General features: G+C 42.8%; 1 protein-coding gene across 1 annotated transcript; it reads left to right on the top strand.

The window, feature by feature from the left end:
* The first annotated feature begins 4902 nt into the window (after positions 1-4902).
* On the top strand, positions 4903-24058 carry PGK1 (phosphoglycerate kinase 1). The gene is made up of 11 exons (XM_044763728.2): positions 4903-5106; positions 11024-11074; positions 14031-14186; positions 14303-14447; positions 17931-18034; positions 18679-18798; positions 20907-21021; positions 21273-21452; positions 22656-22833; positions 23119-23217; positions 23570-24058. The coding sequence occupies exons 1-11, from the start codon at positions 5042-5044 to the stop codon at positions 23608-23610; spliced, it is 1254 nt and encodes a 417-aa protein (XP_044619663.1). The 5' UTR covers positions 4903-5041; the 3' UTR covers positions 23611-24058.
* The last annotated feature ends 542 nt before the right edge of the window (positions 24059-24600 follow it).

Genomic DNA, 24600 nt, shown 5'->3' on the forward strand with positions numbered 1-24600 from the left:
GAAATAAAAGGTATCCAAATGGGAAAGGAAGATGTGAAACTCTCACTGTTTGCAAGTGATATGATTCTATATATTAGAAAACCCTAAAGAATCCACCAGAAAACTATGAGAAATAATCAACAACTACAGCAAAGCTGCAGGGTACAAAATCAACTTACAAAAATCAGTTGCATTTCTCTACTCTAATAATGAACTAGCAGAAAGAGAACTGAAGAATACAATCCCACTTACAATCATAATAAAATGAATAAAATATCTAGGAATAAATTTAACCAAGAGGTGAAAGACCTATACACTGAAAACTATAAGACATTATTGAAAGAAATCAAAGAAGACATAAGGAAATGCAATGATATTCCATGCTCATGGATTGGAAAAATAAACATAGTTAAAATGTCCATATTACCTAAAGTAATCTACAGATTCAATGCAATCCCAGTCAGAATCCCAATGACATTCTTCATGGAAATAGAACAAAGAATCCTAAAATGTATGTGGAACATCAAAAGATCCCGAATAGCCAAAGCATTCCTGAGAAAAAAGAACAAAGTTGGAGGCACCACAATCCCTGACTTCAAACTATACTACAAAGCTCTAGTAATCAAAACAGCATGGTGGTACTGGTATAAGAACAAACACACAGATCAATGGAACAGAATTGAAAGCCCAGAAATGAAACCATGTGTCTATGGTCAGCGAATCTTTGACACAGGAGTCAAGAGCATACAATGGAGAAAGGAAAGTCTCTTCAATAAATGGTGTTGGGAAAACTGGACAGTCACATGCAAAAGAATGAAAGTAGACCATTATCTTATACCATACACAAAAGTTAACTCAAAATGGATTAAAGATTTGAATGACATAACACTCCTAAAAGAAAATATAGGGAGTACATTCTTGACGTCGGTTTTAGCAGTATCTTTTCAAATACCTTGTCTACTTAGGCATGGGAAACAAAAGAAAAACATAACAAATGGTACTACATTCAGGCTAAGGAGCTTTTGCAAGGCAAAGGAAACCATGAACAAAATGAAAAGACAACCCACCAACTAGGAAAACATATTTCCAAATCATATACCTGACAAGGGGTTAATCTCCAAAATATATAAAGAACTCATACAACTCAGCAACAACAAAAATGAACAACCTGATCAAAAAACGGGCAGAGGATCCGAACAGACATTTTTCCAAAGAAAATATACAGATGGCCAACAGGCACATGAAAAGATGTTCAACATCACTAATTATTAGAGAAATGCAAATCAAAACTACAATGAGATTTCACCTTACACCTGTCAGAATGGCTATAATTAACAAGACAAAAAATAACAAACGTTGGAGAGGATATGGAGAAAAGGGAACCCTCATACACTGCTGGTGGGAATGCAAACTGGTGCAGACACTATGGAAAACAGTATGGAGAGTTCTCAAAAATTTAAAAATAGAAATACCATACGATCCAGCTATCCCCCTACTGGGTATTTATCCAAAGAAGATGAAATCAACAATTCCAAGAGATTTACTCCCCTCTATGTTCATCGCAGCATTGTGCACAATAGCCAAGAAGTGGAAGCAACATAAGTGCCTGTCGACTGATGATTAGATAAAGAAGATGTGAATATATATACACCATGGAACACTACTCAGCCATAAAAAAGAGAAAATTGTCCCATTTGCAACAACATGGATGGACGTTGAGGGTATCATGTTAAGTGAAATAAACCAGACAGAGAAAGACAAACACCACATGATTTCACTCATACGTGGAAGATAAACAAACACATGGACAAAGAGAATACATTATTGGTTGCCAGAAGGGAAGGGGGCTGGTGGGTGAGCAAAAGGAGTAAAGGGGCACATATATATGGTGACGGATAAAAATTGGAGTATTGGTGTTAAGCTCGATGCAGGCTATACAGAAACTGATAAATAAGAATGTACACCTGAAATTACACAAGGTTATAAACCATTATGACCTCAATAAAATAATTTAAAACAGTAAAAATAAAGTACCTAGAGTACACTAAAATAGTTGAATTTTACTGTATATAAATTATACCTCAATAACCTAATTTAAAACAAACAGAAAATGTAACCTGAAAGTTTTGCAGGCCACCAAAAAACTCAGAAACACTGAATAAAACCCATGGATAAAAAAAATTAAGAATCATCAATGGATGGTAAAACTAGTGATGAACAGGATGTTTACATAGGCTGAAAATATCTTCCCACAAATTGCTTATTGCTTACTGTCAGGGCAAAAGAGTAATCTTATGGTAGTGAAATGTGTCACACACTGCCTTAACCAAACGACTGAAGTTAACATCACCAATAATAATACCAGCCAACATTATGGGTCTCCTAATATGATTGCACTGAGGACGCAACATTACTTACATAGTATTCCCACCAAAAATACATAGCCTGAATCCAATCATGAGGAAACAGCAGACAAATAAATTGAGGGAGACTCAACAAAATAAATGGTCTGTACTATTAAAAAATTGTCAATGACATGAAAGACCAAGAAAGGTTGAGAAACTGTCCCAGATTAAAGGAGAGTTAAGAAACACAAAAACTAAACGCAATGTATGATCCTTGACTGGATCTGGGACCAAAATATTTGGTATAAAGGACATTATTAAGACAAATTTGGAAAATGTGAATAACATCTATTAGACAATTGTATTGTATTGAAGTCAATCGTGATTCGTCCCTTGGGGCTTTGAAATAAGCCTATCTTCCCTGTCACTGGCCCGGTAATCAAATCCGGTTTCTGTTAGCAAGGAAGGAGGTGGCTGGGGAATGGCTGTTGAGTAGGCAACGGTGACTGCAACAAACGGCTTCTCATTGCTCTTAGGATAAATATCACATTTTTATTATGGTTAGGAGGCCCAGAGGATCTGGTCCCTGCTTACCTTGCCTCTTCAGTGTAATTTTAGTCCCTTCTTCCTCCCACTGTATTTTCCAGCAACACTGGGCTTTTTTGTGTTGTCTAAGGCTTCTTCCCATCTTAGCATCTTTGCTGCTACTTCAGATGTGTAGTGGATAAAACTTTCTGATCTTTATGAGCTTTAATGTTCTCATCTGTAAAATAGAGATAATAATACTACCTACTTCACAAAGCTATTGAGGAGTAAATGAATCATGTATGTCCAGCCTTTAGCACAGTGTCTGGCAAACAGTAAGTGCTCAATAATTGGGAAGTATTGTTAAGTTCAGGCTGTCAGATTGTATGCTCTTTTCATTTTCCCTGCAGAGCCCCTTGGTTGCGTTTCTCTTTTATCCAAAAGGAATTGCTTCGCACTGCTACGATAACCCAGATGGAATGAAATAAGTGTTAAATGTATGTAGAGCTGACCATGGGGAGGCCAGGAGGCCTATCTGGGCCTTAAATGTAGATGCATTTGGAGTAACTCCATGGTTTCCCAAATATACATTGAGAAGATTGAGAGAAACATGTTAATCTTATAACTTTAAACTTGCATCTCATTATTAGACAGATGCATTTGTGTCTCAATACCAATGCGCTATGAGTTAATGCTTCCTACATCTTACCTGGACCTTGAATGCCATATGTGGGAAATTTTTGTGATTCAAATTACTTCATTCCAGCCAACTCTGTAAGCATGTTGGACACCAGGTACCTAGTTCCTAGTAACGGTGTCTGTATTACAGCATAGTTAAGTGTATGGACTCTACATCTCGACTACCTAGGTTTGAACCCATCACTTCCAAGAAACCCTAAGCACATCACTAAATCTTTTGATGCATGTTCCCCCACAAGCCCAGCTGGGCTAGGGCAGCAGGATATTGTGCCGAGAGAGCGAAGAAATGACCCTGAGACTGTGAACAAGACATAAAGGTTTATTGGGCCTTACTTAAAGGGAGAGTGTCCAGTGGCAGCCAGCTGGACAGAAGCATGCCTAGCCCGCAACCACCCCCCAAGAGAAGCTTGCTTAAGTAGGCAGAGGAACAAAGGCTGCACGCTTGCCAAAGGGCTGTCCTGGGTACAACCAGCGTTCCCAGGAACAGTAGCTCACACGGAGGGGCTGTGTGTCCCTGTAAGACCCGATGTTCCCCTCAAGGGAGGATCCAGGTTAGCCAGGCCCAGATCGTTACAAATCTCGGTAGCTGGGCTGCCTGCCCAGAAGGGCGCCAGAAGGACACATGGTTGCAACGGGCCTGGTGGTTTCCGCTGAGCAAGCAAGGCCCAGGCCCTACAATGCATCACCTGTAAAATGAGGGTGACAGTAACTACTTCCGAGTTTTGCCAGCATTAGTTAATATATGAAAAATGCTACATGTGTTTGCCGTTAGCATTAACTGCGTTGTAACCAGAAGAATTACACTGCACTTTTTACTATAAGAAAGGAGGAGCGGGGGTCCTGGGCCTTTCCCGACTTCTGAGAGGTCTCGATTATTAAAGCCACTGAGCAGCCTGACGTAGAATTCCATTTTGGGGAGCTGGAAAACCAGAGAAGTTTTCCAAAAGGAGGTGCCATTTGCATGGATCCTGGCAGGGGTGCCGGGAATTCCAGGGGATGGAGGGCGGCGCTTTTCCGCAGACTGCCGTGAGTTTGGGCGGCGCTGTAGCTGCCCTGGGCGCGGCGGCGGGGACCGGGGCGGTGCCCTTGGTTCTCTCACTCTCTCCACGTCCGCTCCCTGACGCCACCCGACTCCCTTCCCCACCACTTGCAGGCCCCGCGGCACCGCCTTCCGCTCCCGCCCCTGATCGCGAAGGTTCGCAGCAGCTCGCTGCGTGCCGGACGTGACAAATGGAAGCGGCACGTCGCCCCAGCGCCCCAGCAAACGGACAGCGCCTCGGAGCAATGGCAGAGCGCGGGCGCCCGCGGGCCTCGGCCAATCGCCGCTGCGGCGCGCGGCTCGCGGGGCGGAGCGGCCGGGAAGGGGCGGGGCGGAGGCGGGGCGGCGGGGCCCGCGCGGAGCTCGGCATTCCGCACGCGTCCCTAGCGCGAGTCGGCAACCTAGTCCGCAGCTCTCTGAGCCCCCAGCCTTTTTCCGCCGCCGTGTTGCCAAGATGTCGCTTTCAAACAAGCTGACGCTGGACAAGCTGAACGTGAAGGGGAAGCGGGTCGTCATGAGGTAATTCCGCACGACTGCCTGCGCGCCCTCGCCGCTCTGCCGCAGTCTCTGCGGCCGGGGCCGACCTGCCGTCCCGCCTGCCCAAAGTTGCCTTTAGGCCTCTGCTCAGCCCCACGGGTCCTAGCCACGCAGGGCGAGGCTGCCCACCGCTGTGGCGGAGGCTTTTCCCGGGTTTGGCGGTTTCTACCCTCATTTTCCCCAGCCCAGAAAGCGAGCTGTAGTTGCCCTTTAGGGGTGGATCCACCGAGGAAGGGCTCAGATTGCGGGGACCCATTTAGCCCTCTTTCCTATTCCTGAAATGCAGTTCCGTCGCCTCCAGCTCCCAGTCGGCGAGGTGGGAAGTAATGCTTAGTCTGCAAAATCCTAGGCCCCAAGGAAGGGACCTTGAAAGGTCATTTGGTTAGTTTCCCTTCCCCCACCGCCCTAGACCATCCTCGACAAATGAGAAAAGGCCCACATTTCAAAGATCCCTGCGCAAAAGGAAATCTTCCCCAGAGGGTGCTGATTTAGATGTTCAGGACTAGAACCCCCTAAAGAATTGGGGGTGGGAGGGTGGGGTGGGCCTACGGTGTCGTTGGGCTCCAGGCCATGGGGTTTGCATCACGATTGTGACACATGCTGGGTAGTGGTGGAGCAGGGTGTGGCTGCTCATTCTTGCTGATCTCCAGCCTCACCCCGAGATGTGGCTAGAGAAGCAGGATATGAGAAGTGGGGAGGGCTCTTCATGTACTTTGGAGTCTCTTATTCTGCACACGTGGATCCCTGGTCACTTAGGAACATAGTTTCTCCCTTATCTGCCAAAATTACTAGTATGGTGTATGGAACGTGTATATTTATCCTTTTTGTAATGTGTGCTACATTTGTGCATGCCAGGAGCAAAGTGCAGGAGGACAGTTAGGTACGTAACTGATGGACTTGACTGTTCATAACCTTCCCAGGATCCGAGGTTAGTGCTTTTGGGGGCCATGAGGGCTTGAATTGATAGCCTTGTGCAGTCTTGTCCTTTTTGGGCAGTGGTTGATTGATGGGCAGGCATGTGAATGGTGTGATCCAGCCCCTTTCCCAATTTGGGCTGGTTCAAATGAGGGCATCTTTTGGATATTAACAGACACGTAAGGTAGAAGGGGATCTCCCTTTACCCTGGGCTTAAACATGAGGACACTGCATTAGAGAAGTGTATGGGCACCCTAAAAGTTCATGTAGCTCTTCCCTTCCCTCTCATTTCATTATGGTCACTATTAGTTTGCAAGTGGTCTTTTCTGCCTTACTGTGAAAATAGTCAGAACTCAATAGCTTGTGGCGGGGAGAAACACCTGGTGGACAAAGTAGGAGTCACAGCCATCCTAGTATTAGATAAGGGCCTCTTCTACTCAGATGATCTTAAGGAAAGGGGATAGACCCTATGAAAAACAGCCGAAGTGGACATTGTCAGGCAACTAGATCTTAGGTTTTAATTATTTCTTCCCATCTCCACTGTGCTCAGGTTTGACTTTTCCAGATGCATGCACCAGCTGAAAGACAAGAGGTGGGGCATGATGCTGGTCAACTTCCTACAACTGCAGTCTTGGCCCTTATCTCCTCTCTCTCCAGGGAAATTGGCTTGAACAATTAACTGGGCTGGCTGGGAGTAGGACTAGAGGAGGTTCTTATCTTTCTCCCGCTGGACCTCATGTGAAATATCTTTCTGCGCAAAGGCTCAAAGTTTCATTTAACACAGATTAACCCTGAGCCTTGAAATGATTGGCTAGTTTTGTTTTGCGGATGGAAAATGACCTGTCCAAGGTCACTGAACTAGCAAGTTGGTGGCAGAGTCAGGACTAGAATGTGGATCTCCTTGGCTACAAACCAGATCCTCTGAATATTCGTAGTAAGCAGGGACAGGTTAAAATAGACCTTTTGTCTGCTGAAGGTTACAATCAATAACTTTCCCCATGTAATCTGGATAAATTCTACTTATTTGGCCTGAGGACAGGAGGTTACTTTGTTCTCTCATTATTAATGTATCTCTTTCAAACAGAGAGTCACATTGTAGGACTACTTTTTGGAAGATCCTAGGCAGCCATGCATTGTCAGCTCAAATTTCTTTTTGTTTCAATGGCTTCATGTGGTGGTTGCTGGCAGTGTTTCAGAAATGGGGCCTCCTGAGTAGCGGCTGCTCTCACTTGCCTCCTCTTCTTGTCTTGCATAAGAGAACTCTGACCTTTGCTGAGTCTTCTGGCTCCTGCTTTGAATTGCCAAGGGAAATTGACTGATTTGTTGAGGGAACTTTAGATAGCCAGAAGCCTCTGACTAGGTACTTACCAGGTTCCACCTCAGTTTTTTAGGACTCCAGTTGTCTTTACAGCCCTTTGAGTGACTTTACAGCCCTTTGAGTAAACTTCCTGCTTATTTTTGCGATGTCATTTCCTTTCTTCCTCTCATAGGTTGCCAGTCACACTCCTTTGCCAACTTGTGAAGCACTTCCCTTTTGCTTGTTCCCCCCGTTTTTTACCACCTCACTGTTTTTCACCAACCTGTTGTAACTTGTTAAGCAACCGCCTTGATGTAGCAGAAAAAGAAATGGAGAGGAAAAACTGAGAGCAGAGGAAAAAAAGAAAGGCTCTAAGACAGCCATAATACCTCACTTTGCCAGTCAGGGCAGTGAAGCGGGGGTGGGCATGGTTCCTTTGAGAGCTTTTAATGGAACTGGGCCTGGACTCCTGAGATTTCAAGTGATAGAGACTTGATATTATCTCAACCACATCAATATTTTTAACGTTTTGTTTTGAAATAATTATAGATTCACAGGAGGTTGCAGAGAGGTCCTGAAGCACTTGTACAGGGAAGTCTTGGGGTCACCCAGTTTCCCCTGTTGGATACATTTTACATAATTATAGTAAATAGCAAATGTAGGAAGTTGACGTTGGAATAAAGTGTATAGTTGGATGCTGTTTTATCACATGTATAGATTTGTGTAACTCCTACTACAATCAAGATATAAAAATTATTGTTTTGTTTGATCGCCACCAGGATCTCCCTCATGCTACCCCTTTAGAGTCAGGGCCCCCCCTCCCTCCATGCCTACCCCCTGGTAACTACTAAGCTATTTTCTGCTTCTAAGATTTTATCATTTCAAAGATGTTATGTAAGTGGAATCACACAGTATGTAACCTTTGGGGATTGGGTTTTTTCACTCAGCATAATGCCCTCGAGATTTATCCAAGTTGTTGCATATATCAATAATGCAGTTCTTGTATTGCTGAGAAGTAGTCTGTGGTATGGCTGTTCCACAGTCTGTTCAGCCATTCACCCAGTGAAGGACTTGTGGGTTGTTTCTAGTTTTGGGCTTATTACAAATAAAGCTGCTGTGAACATTGAACATTCATGCACCAGTCTTGGTATGGACATCTGCTGTCGTTTCTCTTGGGTAAACACCTAAGAGTGGAATTGCTGGGTCATATGCTTAAACTTTTGAGGAATTCCAAGACTGTTTTCCAAAGCAGCCACACCATTTTACGTTCCCACCAGCAGTGTGAGAGTGAGCAGTTTCTCTGCATCCTCGCTAGCACTTGGTGTTGCTGTTACTTTTTATTTCAGCCACTCTGATAGATGTATAGTGATGTCTGATTTCGAGCCTGAGGCTAAGCTCGGGAGTGTTCAGGGAAGTGGAAAAGGAAGAGGTGCAGATTTTACATAGAATGGAACAAGTGGAATTGCGCAGCAAGAGCAGTTTCGGTGGTGGAGTCCTCAGAGAGGAGAAGCTAAGAGCAGAGCTGTTGCTGAGAGTCTAGGAGATGATGAGGGGTGGGTAATCCACAGGCACTGAGGAGAGTACGAGTCCAGTTCTCATCAGTAAGCTATGTCATGGCACCTGGGATAGGCGATACAGATTCTCGAGTGTTTCTGCCCGGAGAATTTCCTCCCGGTAAGGGCTTGAGCATAGGGAGCAGCACTGCAAAGGGGGTGGCTTGTTCCCAGCCTTTTGCCATTAGCCCTTTTGCCCATGGGCCTTCTGGGAGGCTGCAGGGGGACAAGTGACCCGTGGTAATGGGATACTCGATCTTCTTTGGAATGCCCTTTAGGGCTGGCAAGAGCCTTGCTCAGGATATTTAAAGAAGATGCTTAGAATCAGAATCAAGTAGCCTGAAACTAAGTAGAGTGTATTTCTTTTCTTCAGAGGCATACTGCCTTTATTTTCGAAGACTTTCTTGAATTAAAATGTTGCAATAGAGAATTCTTCCCTCAACCCACCTTCGGAAAGGCTGCTCTTCAGTGAGGTAGATGGCAGTACAGGCACAGGGGATATGGGAAATCGGTGGTCTTCTTAGTAGGTCTAGGATTTTATAATCATCTGCCAAGCCTCAGCCTTAGAGAGGAAGGACTAGTGATGGAGCTGTATGATCAAGCAGAGCAGTAGTCATCTTGACCAGGTCATACCTTCCCTGTAGTCCCTTAGCTTTTGATGCTGTTTTTAGTAATGGTTGATCTGCCTTTTAAATCAGAGAATACATTTTGGAGAAGCATTAACATATATAATAATAGCTACCACTTTTAGGGCCCTTCCTATGTACCAGGTACTTTTCTAAGCCCTTTACAAATTGCAGACTCATTTAATTCTCACAGTAGCTGTGAGGTAGATACAATCATTCTCATTTTACAGATGAGAAAGAAATCACTTAAAAAGGATCCTGGCAGGCAAAACTTAGACCTTACAAATAGCTACCACACATCGTTGTTTTCAGTCCGATTGAAGTGGGCGGAGATTCCAAGGAGTTCAGAAGAAGGGGAAAGGAATTAGCAGTTCTTAAAAATGGTAAAGCAGTAATCTCTTGGGTAAGAAAGAGAGACTGCCGTACATCATTTGCTTGTGCCCTTTTGATCACTGTTCTTCTAATTGCTTATTTGTTAGGCGGGCAGGGTCACATGGTCCACCCTCTCCTGTCAGTCTTTTTGAAAGAGGCTGTCTAACTTTTATTTTCTGTGTTTTGCTTGAAAAGTATGCTGTGTGAACTCGGTCTTGGACACTGGGCTTCTTTCTGGTCTCAAGGCCCCAGGCTTTCTCCAAAAAGGATGATACTCTCTTGATGTGTTTTATTTTTCCAGTTTTTTTTCTTTTGCGTGATGTTAGCTTCACTAGGGCCCAGAAATAATATCAAAGGAATCAGAATCAAGATGTCTTCCTTATTACCCTTCACCCCTTCAGCTGCTGCTATTATTAGATGCTATCATGCTAGGCCCACATAGAAATCTGTAGATGGAGCTGGTTTTAGCTTCCCAGGTCTTCAGGGCTAGTTCCTGTGATTTAAGTTAGGTTTTAATTTTATTTTTTAAAATTTCTCTTTTAAAGTATGAGGTACATACCTAAAAGGGCACAAATCTTAAGCTCAAAGAATTATCACACAACAAGCGCATTTGTGCAATTACCCAGGTCAAGAAATAGAACATTACCAGAACACCAGAAGCCCCCTCTGGTGTCCTATCCCAGTCGCCACTCCCACCATCCTCCCCATGGCTAACCACTTTCTTGACTTCTGATATGGATGATGATTATTTTTTTTTTATTTTACAGATTGGCACCTAAGCTAACATCTGTTGCCAATCTTTTTTTTTTTTCCTTCTTCTCCCCAAAGCCCCCCAGTACATAGTTGTATATTCTAGTTGTAGGTCCTCTGGTTGTGCTGTGTGGGACGCCACCTCAGCATGGCCTGACGAGCGGTGCCGTATCCATGCCCGGGATCTGAACTGGCGAAACCCCGGGCTGCCGAAGCGGAGTGCATGAACTTAACCACTTGGCCACAGGGCCGGCCCCACGGATGATTTTTTTTGAGTTTTAAGCTTCCAGTTTATTTAACTGGTTCACTGAAAGTGCCTCTCCTAATCTTTGAGGGAACAATAAATTGATCATGACTCTGAATCTGAAACTTTGTTTCTTTTTTAGAGTGGACTTCAACGTTCCTATGAAGAACAACCAGATAACGAACAACCAGAGGTAAGGTACCTGCTAAGCCTTGAGCTAGGTTTAAGACGTGCGTGGGTGTGGGTATGAATATATAGCATGAAATGGTTTTCCTTGCTTATTTTAGAATTGTAGCAACTTAAGCCATACGCTTTTGGCATTCCACCAACCCAACCCACCATTTGGTCTGCTTTCTTATGAGAATGTAGAAATTGAAAAAAATCGTCTTAGAAAGTGATTTTTTTTCTCTTCCCATTTTTTGAAAATTTGAAGAATTTGGAGTTTACTTTTTTAAATAAAATCAAAGTTTAAGGTTACTTGGCTTCCCTTGCAAAATGAAGAACTGTGCAAGAGAAGGATTTTTTAATACCACCAGTTATTAAGCTTACAGGTAGTTTTACAAGCCCCACATGGCCCAGACAAAATCAGGTTTTTTTTTTTTTTGAGGAAGATTACCCCTGAGCTAACATTGCTGCCAATCCTCCTCTTTTTTGCTGAGGAAGACTGGCCCTGAGCTAACACCTGTGCCCATCTTCCTCTACTTTATATGTGGGACGCCTACCACAGCATGGCTTGATAAATGGCGCACAGGTCTGTGCCCGGGATCCGAACCAGTGAACCCCAGGCCGCTGAAGCAGAGCGTGTGAAATCAACCACTATGCCACTGGGCCGGCCCCTAAAATCAGTTGAGAGTTTTGATTTAAGGGAAAAGACCTCAGAAGTAATATTTTCAGTCAGTTTAGGCTGCTCAAAATGTCTTGGCTCCTAGTCAGAAGCAGAAATTTTAAGTGATGGTACTGCTCTTGCTTTTGACTAAATTGCAAATGAAGGTTTTTATTTTAAATTTGAAATGAAGGGTTTGAGCTGGAGAGGTGCTTTCCAATGATCTAGACAAGTCCTAATAGAAATATAATATGAGCCACATGTAATTTAAAATTTTTGACTTGTCACATTAAAAAAAATGAAAACAAATGGGTGAACTTAATTTTAATAATATATTTTGTTTAATCCATTAAGTCTAAAAATTATTTCAATAAAAAAATTAATCAAAGGGACATTTAACTTTTTTAGTATTAAGTCTTTGAGATCCAGCATGTATTTTACACTTAGAGCACATCTCAATCTGGACTAGGCACATTTCTGGTATTCAAGAGGCACCTGTGGCTGATGGCTGCCATATTGGCCAGTGCAGGTCTAGACCCAAAATATTTTCAGATATTGGCCCCAGAATAGAGCCTGGCATTCTGCCAAGCACATCCTGCTGCACCATAGCGGAAGGTCTTTGTGTAAGGCAGCTCTGATCCTTATTGATTTTCATTATTTTCTGCAGCACACAAGAAAGATTGGAAATACGCTATCAAGTTATTTTATGAACAAAAAGCAGAGAAACATGTCTGGTAGACCTTTTCATTTTCAGAAACCCATGGAGTTGATTAACAAAATGAAGCATTAGAAAATTAGAACTTGTCAATAAGGGATAGCCCTGAAGATTAATTTGCTTTCATTAGGCAAACTTTGTACCTGATCAAGGTTTCTTCTTTATTTGGTATGAATTTTTATATCTGCCAAATAGCATAATGTATTTTAGAAACATAACTTGTTTTTTTATTATTCTGTTCTCTGGTGAAAAGGCCCGTTATCAGAGAGACTTTCCCTGCCCACCCTGTCTAAATCTCTTCTACCACTATCCCCAGTCATTCTTGTCCCTCTGCCTTGTTTTGTTTTCTCCATAGCTCTTACCACCATTTGAGAAATACACACACACACATGCATATGTTTATTGTCTCTCCCTCTGTTAGAATTTTCACTTCCATGAGAGCAGAGACTGTTTTATTTACTGTTGTATTCTCAGAATCTGGAATGGCGCCTGGAACAAAAGAAGCATTCAGTAAATATTTGTGAATAAATAAATGACTTTCTTCGTTAGCAATTTTAATTTCTAAAAGACTGGCAAAAATGGAAAGTTAGTATCAGGTTTGGAACAAAAATTTGAAATGTTTAAAGGAAGTTGAGTAATTTTTTGGTTAAACTATAATGTAGTAAACGTGAAGCATTGTGTAAACCACAGTTTGTATAATGCATTTATTTTTTTCTACATAAAAAAAGTGACTTAGGATCTATAATGGGTGCAGAAAAGTTACTACACATTTTTCAGTTTTTCCCAAATTTCCTTTAATGGTTTCAATATTTGGGAATTTTATATTTGTTCCACGGTCACATAAGAGGGATGTTTCAGGGGCCCCCCAAGACCACCCACATGTTTGGTGATTCACTAGAAGGACTCGCAGGACTTTGCATATAGTTCTCACTGCTAAAGTTCATTACAGTGAAAGGATGTATGACAGGATCAACAAGGGAAAAAGTCACAGGCAGAATCTGGAGAAATCCGTGCATGGACTTCTAATGCTTTGTCCCTCCTGGGAGGGAACACACCCAAGTGTGCTCCTTTCTCTAGCACTGACAATGCAGTAATTGTGTGCAATGTTTCCGCCCAGAGAAGCCCATTAGAGACTCAGCCCCCCAGGGTTATACTGGGAGCTGGTCACATAGGTACCCTCTACCTAGCAACTACCAAAATTCCAGACTCCTAGAGGGAAGCAGGTGTTTAGCATAAATCACTTTGTTTGTACAGACAGTCTAGGAACAGTGAATGGCCCTTGTCAGTTAGAGAACTGAGGGACCACTTCAAAAGCCAAGTTCCCAGACACCAGCCAAGGCCCAGCCTTGCAAGCGGGTCCTTCTAAAGGTAGCAGTTTTGGCCTGCTATATTAACTCTTCTGCACAAGGGGCAAAACATAATGAGATTGTATAATTCTAGGTGGAGGGTTGGCATCGTAATTAACTTCTTCCCCTGAACTTAAGCCTGAGGACCATCCCTGAGTTGCCGACAGTAAACATGAAGGAATTTGGAGAAGAAAAGGGGTTTTTGTGTTTCATACTCATTCCTAGGAGTAACCTTGCTCTACTTGCTGTCTCTTTTTGGTTGCAGGATCAAGGCTGCTGTCCCAAGCATCAAATTCTGCTTGGACAATGGAGCCAAGTCAGTTGTTCTTATGAGCCACCTGGGCCGGCCTGATGGTGTCCCCATGCCTGACAAATATTCCTTGCAGCCAGTTGCTGTTGAACTCAAGTCTCTGCTGGGCAAGTAAGTGCCAGGCTCTGATGCTGGGGGACTCTGTGACAGGCGATGTTGTCCAGCATGTTGTCACTGGTTCTTAACTTTCAGACGGCTCAAGTGTCTGCATCTCGTGCTCTCCCCAGGGATGTTTTGTTCTTGAAGGACTGCGTGGGCCCAGAAGTGGAGAAAGCTTGTGCTGACCCAGCTGCTGGGTCTGTCATCCTGCTGGAGAACCTTCGCTTTCATGTGGAGGAAGAAGGGAAGGGCAAAGATGCTTCTGGGAACAAGGTAGGACCTGTGATTTTGACATTAGTAGGGGCGAGGAGGGCTAAATCTATGAGAGACTGATGGAAGAAGAGAGGAAGCTCATGTTTATTTTTCCTTAGACACCCTTTTAGTGAAGTATAACGTATAAACTTGCACAAATGCACAGCTTGGTGAGTTACTCACAAAGTAAACACGCCTGTGTAACGACCACCTAGGTCAAGGAATAGAATATTGCCAGCATCCCAGAAGCCCTCTTTCTGCTCAAGAGGTTTTGAAATACCTTTGAAAAATACATGAATACCATTTGGGGGTAAGAGTATTCAGTGAACATGCTACTTTTAATTGTCCCTTTGTTGCACACCTGGCCTGTGATACATGCAGATTTTTTTTCTGACATGTGATAATCCTATCAAAGGGTAGGCTGTGATTGCCAAGTGCTGCAAGTAGACATTCACAGGTGGACGTGGCGGTGAATATCCATGCTACACTAGGTGTTCCCCCAGCAGAGCTAGTTTTAGATTTTTTGTTTGTCAAGCTTGGAACGGTTTTTCTAAGCAACAGGCCCTAGTGTGTTAATGGAAGGGCAATCTGTATTTTTTTTTTTGAGGAAGATTAGCCCTGAGCTAACTACTACCAATCCTCCTCTTTTTGCTGAGGAAGACTGGCCCTGGGCTAACATCCATGCCCATCTTCCTCTACTTTATACATGGGACGCCTACCGCAGCATGGCTTTTTGTGAAGCTGGTGCCATATCCATACCTGGGATCCGAACCGGTGAACCCCGGGCTGCTGAGAAGTGGAACGTGTGCACTTGACTGAGGTGCCACCAGGCTGGCCCCTTTTCTTTTTCTGAGGAAGATGAGCCCTGAGCTAACATCTGTTGCCAGTCCTTTTTTTTTTTTGCCTGAGGAAGATTAGCCCTAAGCTAACATCTGTGCCAGTCTTCCTCTACTTTATATGTGGGTTGCCGCCACAGCATGGCTGATGAGTGGTGTAGGTCTGCACCTGGGATCCAAACCTGCGAACCAGAGCGGCCAAAGCCGAGTGTGCTGAACTTAACCACTATGCCGTGGGGCCAGCCCCAATCTGTATTCTTATTTAGAAGGGGAATTAACTTGAAGCTTGAGCTTGGTACTTTTAAAACAGTAAATTAAATTTGATATAATTGGGATTTTTCTTATAAAACAATTACATGAGCAGAAAAAGTACTTTTCTAAGTCAAGTAGAAAGGGACTATTTGGGACAATTGATTGTAGTTGGGTAAATTATGGTCATGATGAGATTGCCTTGGATTTAAGGCATTTTTCTTTGAATTCCTCTCTAAGATAAGGAAGCACAGGTATCATGATTTCATGAAGAAACTAAGTCTCAGAAAGGCAGTCGTCAGAGTCAAGTTAGAGTCAGTGGTACTGTTGCTGGGCCTTATATATAGGTCAGTCCGTTAGATCAGCAAAGTTTTTCTGTAAAGGGCCAGACAGTAAATATTTAGGCTTTGTGGGCCGTACAGTCAGTCACAACCATATATGGTCTCTGTTGAACTGTTCAACTCTGCCATTATCATGTAAAAGCAACCATAGAAAGAAACAAAAATTAAGAAAAGCAGCCAAAGGTAACTGGCAAAACAGATTACTGTGACCTGACAATCAGAATTCAAATATTAAATGATAAAGCTGGCTCTTTGAGGATGATTTGGAATTTGCCCATTGGTAGAAGGGAAGATGAAGGTACCCTTTAGTACTTTCCACTCTTAAGATCTTTAGTGTCTTGGGGAACAAGATGCTCTGAGGCTAGTGTCTCAATCTCCTGTTATACTTCTGACATTTCTTAAGGTCATCCGAGCGCCTGCTTTCAGGCAGTTTCTTTTCTTAGCACCACAGGCCCTGGTCTTGCCTTATCCTGCCTTTGGCGTGGCCTTGCTACAGTAGTAGGAGTTAAATGCTGACCTAAAATTTGATGCCCTTTTAGACTGAAACTCAAGCTGCACAGACTCTAGGGCTTAGAAATGGCAGGAGGCAGCTGGCAAATTGGGGTAAAATCTTTCATTCAGGAAATGATGAACCAACTCTGCTAGTCTATGACTTTTTGAGTTAGTTAACTTTACATTTAGTGTCCAATGGCTTTCAGTGCTTGACATTTCAGGAACCAGTCATAACTTCAGAATGGATTAAAAAACAAAGTGAGGACGTAAACTTTTTCCTTTATCTTGTGTGCCCATATTGGTCTTTTAGTTGCATTCTCTTCCCTTTAGTTATTGGCAGATCAGAAATGAGAAGTGGGTTCTGATTATTATTAATTTTTATAGGACCTTTTTCATGAGGAGCTTTCGATTTGCCCCATTTTTCGTCAAGTAATTCTTAAGTAGACGGCTTATCACACCTTTTTAATAAATAGGAGGATTTCAGGGACAGAGAGCAACTTCCCGAAGGTGACACAGTGAATTAGTGCCAGACCTGGGCCTAGAGCCCCAGTCTTCTGCCATTCAGGCAATGTTTCGTTACTACATGAAGCATCTTCCTGTCACTAGTGGCAGATGATATTCTATTCTAGAGAGATTACAGGGGCTCTACACCTTTTAGTTTTAGCATTAATGCCCCTGCATTCTTTGGGTCATTAGAGGACAGCCCCTGTTCTTTGTGGCAGCCTTTTTCACCTTGATACATAGGAGGATGGGAGTGGACAGTGAGTAAAATGAATATCTGCTCTGTGCTCTGTACTCTCTGTGCCATGACCCCTTCATCTGGCTTCCTGTGCATCATTGCTTAGTTTCCTGCTGGAGACTCCTTGTTCATCCTGCTATCTACTTTCTGTCCCTTTTAGCCGGGGGAATCCCTGGATAGTGAGCTGAAATTTCAAAGCCCTATGTTTTATTTCTACTTTTTTATCCTTCTTTTTTGCAGTATATTTCTTGTTTTCTCAGATGCCTAACTTCCAGGGAAGGCTATATAAAATACATCCATTTAATCAGAATGAAATGTTTCTGAGGTCCTCTTCTGTTGTCATCTTTCCATCTGCGTTTTCTGTCTCAGCCTGCCCTTGTTGCTTTCGTGAGGAGTATGTGTCAGGGCCTCTTTCCCTTTACAGGAAGGCCTTCGTAGCCAGCAGCTTGAGTCAAGTATAATCCTAACTTTTACAAGGAGAATATGTTAAAAAGAGGAAGAGTCAAGATAAGGAGAGGGAAGGATAATCATAATCTTGTCCTGGAAGCTGGGGAGAGGTCAGTGGGATATGGTTAGCTTCAGGTTAAGCCATGGTACAGGAATCTTAGGTTTGCAATTTGAAGGAAGGTGAAGGAGAGCAGAAACATGCAGAAATGACCAAAAGACCTGGAATGTTTGGAAGAAAGAGCAGATCTCGTGCTAGTTGTAAAAATTGCTGTCCCACCAACTCAGGGTCTTTAGAGATAGATGTTCAAGAGGACTCTTGGTATGAAATGCTTTTACGATTGTTTTTGGAGCCATCAGCATTTCCTGTGTTGGTTTTTCCATTTTTTGTTTTTCTCTGCAGGTTAAAGCTGAGCCAGCCAAAATAGAAACCTTCCGAGCTTCACTTTCCAAGCTAGGGGATGTCTATGTCAATGATGCTTTTGGCACTGCTCACCGAGCCCACAGGTACTAAGAGTCTTGTTCAATGTCAAGCTGAGAGCAGCATTCCTGTATTTACTCGAGCAGCCCAAGCTCTGTGTTGCTTTTGGAAACTTCTGATTATACTGTCATCCTTTCGGCTTCTGTCTCTTAATTGGAACCACCAGTTAGACTGTGGCTCGTGTTGAGTATCCCTGATCCAAAGAGGAAATAAAAGTTAAAAAATGTTGAGAATTGCGGAGCTTTTTGTTGACCATCAGGAAGAGGTTGCTCTTTCTCACTTTGGATATTTCATGTAGAGGTCTTGCCCTTTGTGAACATTGTAGGATCAGAAGCTTATGCTGTCAGTAGGAAGTAAATTGAGGAATCCCCTCCTGTGGTCATCAGTTGGCTGATTATTTATTGTGGTTATACCCTTGGTCTGAAGACTGTTAGTCGGGTATCTTAAATTCTACATAAGGTCATTGCTTTTTATTTGTCCCCCTTGACCCTGCACTATTAGTCAGAAACCTTATTTTGTACCTAAGTGTTTTTGTTGCAGTTTAGGGATGAAAACCATGGTTTCCTGGAGTCTCAAAAATGAGAGTATTTCAATGATAAGGAGATGGCTTCTAGAATTGGGAGAATTGGTGGGCATTGAGTAAAATTTGAATGTTTCTGGTCTTTTCTAGCTCCATGGTGGGAGTTAATTTGCCACAGAAGGCTGGAGGATTTTTGATGAAGAAGGAGCTGAACTACTTTGCCAAGGCCTTGGAGAGCCCAGAGCGACCATTCCTGGCCATCCTGGGCGGGTATGAAGAACTCTTCAAGATCATGCTTTAAGTAGTGTGTTTGGCTAGTAGGCTATAACTTGGGTGGTTTACTGTCAGATAGCACAAACTGGGTAACTGAGGAGAATTTAACAAAGGAACTATCTACAAAACTGTGGGTAGGGTTTGGGGAAACCCCAAAGGGACGGTACAGTAATGTGGGGCTAGCAACAGCTATCACCATTCCTAGGCCTGGAGGGACAAAGGGAAGGAATGGTTGCCAGAATCCAGAGACGGCAGTTGTGTGAAGAGGGCCCTGTGATAGGAACTGTACACTTTGGTCAAGCGATGTAGGGATAGTCATCTGGCAGGGAGGGAGCCAGGGAAATAAATACTCTGATCTCCCTTCAGTCTCCCACTGATGTAGCTCCTCCCACCCCCAACTGACTGCAACCCAAGTGGAGGCCAGAGGGAAAAGGAGCCCTTTGATGCAGTCCATGCAGGTCAGCCTCCTGGGACAGAGAACAGGGCCAAGAAAAATAGAAAATGGTTCTGGAGGGAAGAATGGGAAAGATGCAACTTAGGTGCTCATCTAACAATTTTTGAAGTACTTGAGCCTTTCACATACATACAATCTGGCAAGGAGTAACTATGAAAACCTCCTCATCTGTGTTTAATATATCATTTAGAATTCATATCTCCAGATCACATACCTTTTTACATTTTCTCCTGTGGCAAAACGTACCATGTGGATAATGATATTTTAATGGCTTAGTTGAAAACAGAAATTTCAGAATTGCAGGTCAAGAGGCTAGGAGGATAATTTTTAGGTGATAGAGTAGGAACAGGGACCTGGGACTGCTTGGATAAGATAACTTCCTGTCACTTGGCTTGGCTATCTAGGTAGCAGCCTCTTTAAGGCTGGATGCTTCTGACCCTTCTAAGAGCAGAGCTTTTTTTTCCACGGGACTGAACACATTCAGCATTTCCCCAAGAAAGCTGACTGGAGTTGGGTGTCAATTTCAGCTAGCATAGTTGCTCTCCAGGCTTCATGAGCCCAGTTTCAGGGTCCTAAAAATAATTCAGGTGGGTACAGGTTGTAATCTGTGTCCTGGAAGCATTGCCCCTCCTGTGCACTGGGTTATAAAGGTCAGACTCTGATCTTTGCTTCCCTGGAGATTAGGATTTGAGCTGTCGGACTTTGTTCTCCAAACTTCTGTAGACATGGAATATGGGAGTGAGTGCCACCTCGTGGTTCTGATTAGGTTTTAGATTCAGCCTGAAATAGCTGTTTTGGGGAAGTTGATGTGGAGGTTTTTTTGCCACCTTTCTTGCAGTGTAGTATCCTTATGCCACTACTAATTTTGGGGAAAATTTTACATTTTCTTAAAAAAACTTTATTGTGGAAACACTTCAAACATGTACAGAAGTTGAGAGAATAGTGTAATAATTCTCCAGGTGTTTGTCACCCTGCTTCCACAATTACTGACATTTTTGCCAGTCTTGTTTCATCTATCCCCTTATCCTTTTTTGTCAGCAGTATTTTCAAGCGAGCCTTAGACATCACATAATTTCACTTATAATACTTCTGTATGGATCTCATAACTGATAAGGAAATTTCTTTTAAATAACCACCATGTTATACCTAATGAAATTTAACAATTTTGTTACTAACCTCTAATACCCAGTCTGTATTCAGAAGTTCTCAGTCATCTCAGAAATGTCTTTTTACGCTTGGTTTATTTGACTAAGGATCCACTGAACTTCATGCATTGCATTGGGTTGTTAAGTACTTTTTATTTTATAATAGTCCCCTCTTCCTTGTTATTTTCATTCCATTGATTTGTTGAAGAAGCAGAGCATTTGAGCTGTATAATATCCCACATCCTTTAGAAGAGGTTGAGTCTCTTTTCTTTTCTCCATCTTATTTATGTATTCATTTGTTTATTCTCTCTCTCTCTTGCGTGTATAACAGTTAATCCATTCTTATCCTTAGTGATGACCAATCTTTACAAGTGAGATACTTTTGTCACTTTGTGGGACATTTCTCTGCTCCTGTCCCTTGATATAAAAACTCAGGCTCTATGTAATAGCACTTTCTTAGTCCATTGTTTTGTTCTTTTGGTGATGATTCTTGCTTTCCTTTCTAGAGCTAAAGTTGCAGACAAGATCCAGCTGATCAATAATATGCTGGACAAAGTCAATGAGATGATTATTGGTGGTGGAATGGCTTTTACCTTCCTTAAGGTGCTCAACAACATGGAGGTAGGAAACCAATGCCAAGTGGATGTGAAATAGCTCTCCATGAGAAATAGCAGGTTATATAAATTTAAAAGGAAAACTAGCTTCTGACATGACCCTTAAAACCTCTCATTTTTATTTATCTTGGCAAGTTTTTTTTTCTTTTGTCTTTGAATTGTTCCTTTATATTATATTGTATCTTGTTCCTGTCTGCCTTGTGAGGTAATCATGTTTTTAGTATAGAGGCTGACCATCATCTTGGCTTCCCTGTGTAGATTGGCACTTCTCTGTTTGATGAAGAGGGAGCCAAGATCGTCAAAGACCTGATGTCCAAAGCTGAGAAGAATGGTGTGAAGATTACCTTGCCTGTTGACTTTGTCACTGCTGACAAGTTTGATGAGCATGCCAAGACAGGCCAAGCCACTGTGGCCTCTGGCATACCTGCTGGCTGGATGGTGAGTCACTTGCGTGGTTGGTAGTGTGAGTGAACAGAAACATTTTGGTATCGTTCATTCATCATTCAACTGAACAACAAGCATTTTAGGAGACTCTCTGCAGGAGATCTCTGTCAGGGCTCCACATGTTGCAGTGAGGCCCTCATTGGGGGAGAATCCATAGAGGAAAAGCAATGGTATCAGATTGTTGCTGTCTTCATCAGTAATGTGGGGGCAAAACCATCATTGGTTTTTTCGTCTGTTTGTTTATTAAGTACTTAAGTATGTGCTAGGGACAGTGCTGTGTACTCTTTTGGTTTGGGCTTTTCCAGTTTATGTTGCTGCCTAGAAACCTGTCTAAGAAATCTTTCCTTTATGAAAACATGAAGATAGTAGAATACTGGTTACAAGAGGGAAAAATGTATGTATATATTAAATACTAATTTAAATAGTTGATTTGTAGTGTTCTCCACGTATTAATCATTTTAATAGCTGTATAAAACTTTATTATGTTGCTATACTAGTTTGCTTAGTCATTCTCCTTTTTTTAGGTATGGGTTTTATTTAGTTCAGTGTTTCTCAAAGTCTGCTCCCAAGAATAGCAGCATCAGCATTTCAGAACTTACTAAAAAATGCAAGTTCCTGGGCCCTACCCCAGACCTACTGAATCAGAAGCTCTGCGGGTCTGGGGCCCGGCAGTTGGTGCTCGAACAAGCCCTCCTGGTGATTCTGACGCATGCCAAAGGTTGAGAAGCACTCATCTAGTTTGGTGTTTCTCAATCTCGGCACTGTTGACATCTCAGGGAGTTTTTGTGGTGGAGGGCTGTTGCATTGTAGGATGTTTAAGTCATCATTGGCCACTAGATGCCAAGTAGCACCCCCCCCCCCAAGTTGTGACAACCAAAAATGTCTCCAGACATTACCACACATCCCCTGGGGAGGGGCAGAATTGACCCTGGTTGAAAACCACCCATCTTGTGCTTCACACTTGTGAGTAGTGTCGCTAAGAATGTTTTTATCAAATAACTTCTGAGGTTTTCCCTTAGACTTGATCTTCCATAAAGGGCATGAATAGGTTTATAATTTTAAAGACTGAAGGGTATCTTTTGGTTCTAGAAGGAAACTCTGGTATTCAGTCTTGAGTTCTGGTCTTGGTGGAGGTGGTATTTGCTCCTCTAAGTAGCTTTTCTTGTTAGCTCATCGTCTCTTTTAATCACCCCTTAGGGCCTGGACTGTGGCACTGAGAGCAGCAAGAAGTATGCTGAGGCTGTTGCTCGGGCTAAACAGATTGTGTGGAATGGACCTGTGGGTGTATTTGAATGGGAAGCTTTTGCCCGAGGAACCAAAGCTCTCATGGATGAGGTGGTGAAAGCCACTTCCAGGGGCTGCATCACCATCATAGGTAAGGGGTCCTGTAAAAGGCTAATGCCAGTGTCAGCCGGAAGAATTCTGATCAGAGGAAAGAAGGGGGAAGTGGTTAGCTTTTCCTAGGTTTCTTGGTGCCGGGTGAATCTTGAGAGCTAAACGGGTGTATAGTTCATGGAGGAGCTTCTTAATGAGATGGAGTTGGGGGTTCATCAGCTACCTTTTGGGCTTGAGAGCACACTGCCTTATGGTTTTGGTGCCATTCCTTTTTCTTCTTTTCTTTTCTCTCCTTTCCCCTTTTTACTTGCCTTTCATTCAACAGGTGGTGGAGACACTGCCACTTGCTGTGCCAAATGGAACACGGAGGATAAAGTCAGCCATGTGAGCACTGGAGGTGGTGCCAGTTTAGAGCTCCTGGAAGGTGAGGTTCTTCCCTGTTTTTCAGCTTGTTTGGGGGAAGGATGGGAGTTATGCAGTGAGTGGTGGCTGGAGTGGAATGGAGATAGTAGGTAGTGTTATTATTAGCTGCACAGTACAAACGGAGGAACTTAAAGCTCCTGGCATCCATTTGAGGTAGAGAGGGGCAGACAGGAAGACTTATTCTCAAAGAGGTTACACTCTAGTAGATCTGGGACCCAAAGTGTAAGTTACCCAACTCCTGGCCGTGTATCCTGAAGAAGAGTGGACGTGCTGTTGGGAAGGTAGAAGGGGGCAGATCTGGCTTAGTGGGTCTTATAGTAATGCTGTCTGTGTGTGTGCTCTCTCAAAAACAGGTAAAGTCCTTCCTGGGGTGGATGCTCTCAGCAATGTTTAGTACTTTCCTGCCTTTTGGTTCCTGTGTGCAGCCCTTAAGTCAACTTAGCGCTTTCCACATCTCTACTTGGCATTAGCTAAAATCTTCCCCCATGTCAAGATTCAGCTAGCAGCTAAGAGATGCAGCACCAGGAACCCTTAAACAGTTGCACAGCATCTCAACTCGTCTTTACTGCACTCTGGATTTGCCTACATTCTTCAGGATCCCATTTGCATTTCTTAGGGACTAAACCATTGTGCATTCTAGAATGCATGTATTTATATTTTGCCTGTTAAAAGAAAGTGAGCTGTTAGCCTAGTTCTCTTTTTGAAGTAGCTTATTCTGATTAGCTTTGTCATTGTTTCACTACTCAGCATGGAAACAAAATGTAATTCCAATTGTAGGTAGGGAGGGAGGTGAAGTTGGTGATCTGTTAAATAAATAATAAAAGTATCCATTGAAACTGGGATTTTTTTCCTGTCATACTTTGTTAGGGTGAGAACAGAATCTTGAGGAAGGGATCAAATCATCTACATTTCTGAATGCAAGAAATGGGGCTGCAGCAGTGGGGAGGTGGGGGGGATTAGACAAATGTCTACTCTTTTATCAAGGTCCTACTTTATGGCAGGCATTGGGATATTTTAAGTTTTATTTTTATCTATTACACATAACCATCATTTAGAAAGTCAAGGCTTATAACAAGAAAAATAGGCCTGAGCCCATTCCTCCCATTTGTGATTCCTACTCCTCAGAGGTGACTGCTTTCAACTCTTAGCTTTTTTCTGGTATTTATCTCTATGTTTTAAGTACCATGCTTATACTGTTAACTTCTTGATCTTTAAAAAATGATATAATTTCATACATGGGAAGATTTAGCTGTCTTAGAGCCGCTGTCCCACATATACTTTCCCTTCATTCTGCCAGTATAGTTTTGTCACAATTCTAGCTCAGTAGTCTACATTGTGATTACAAATAGTATTCACAGCTGAGCTATGTTGTATGCTATGATTA

Source organism: Equus asinus, chromosome X, assembly GCF_041296235.1.
Source record: "Equus asinus isolate D_3611 breed Donkey chromosome X, EquAss-T2T_v2, whole genome shotgun sequence".
NCBI lineage: Eukaryota > Metazoa > Chordata > Mammalia > Perissodactyla > Equidae > Equus > Equus asinus.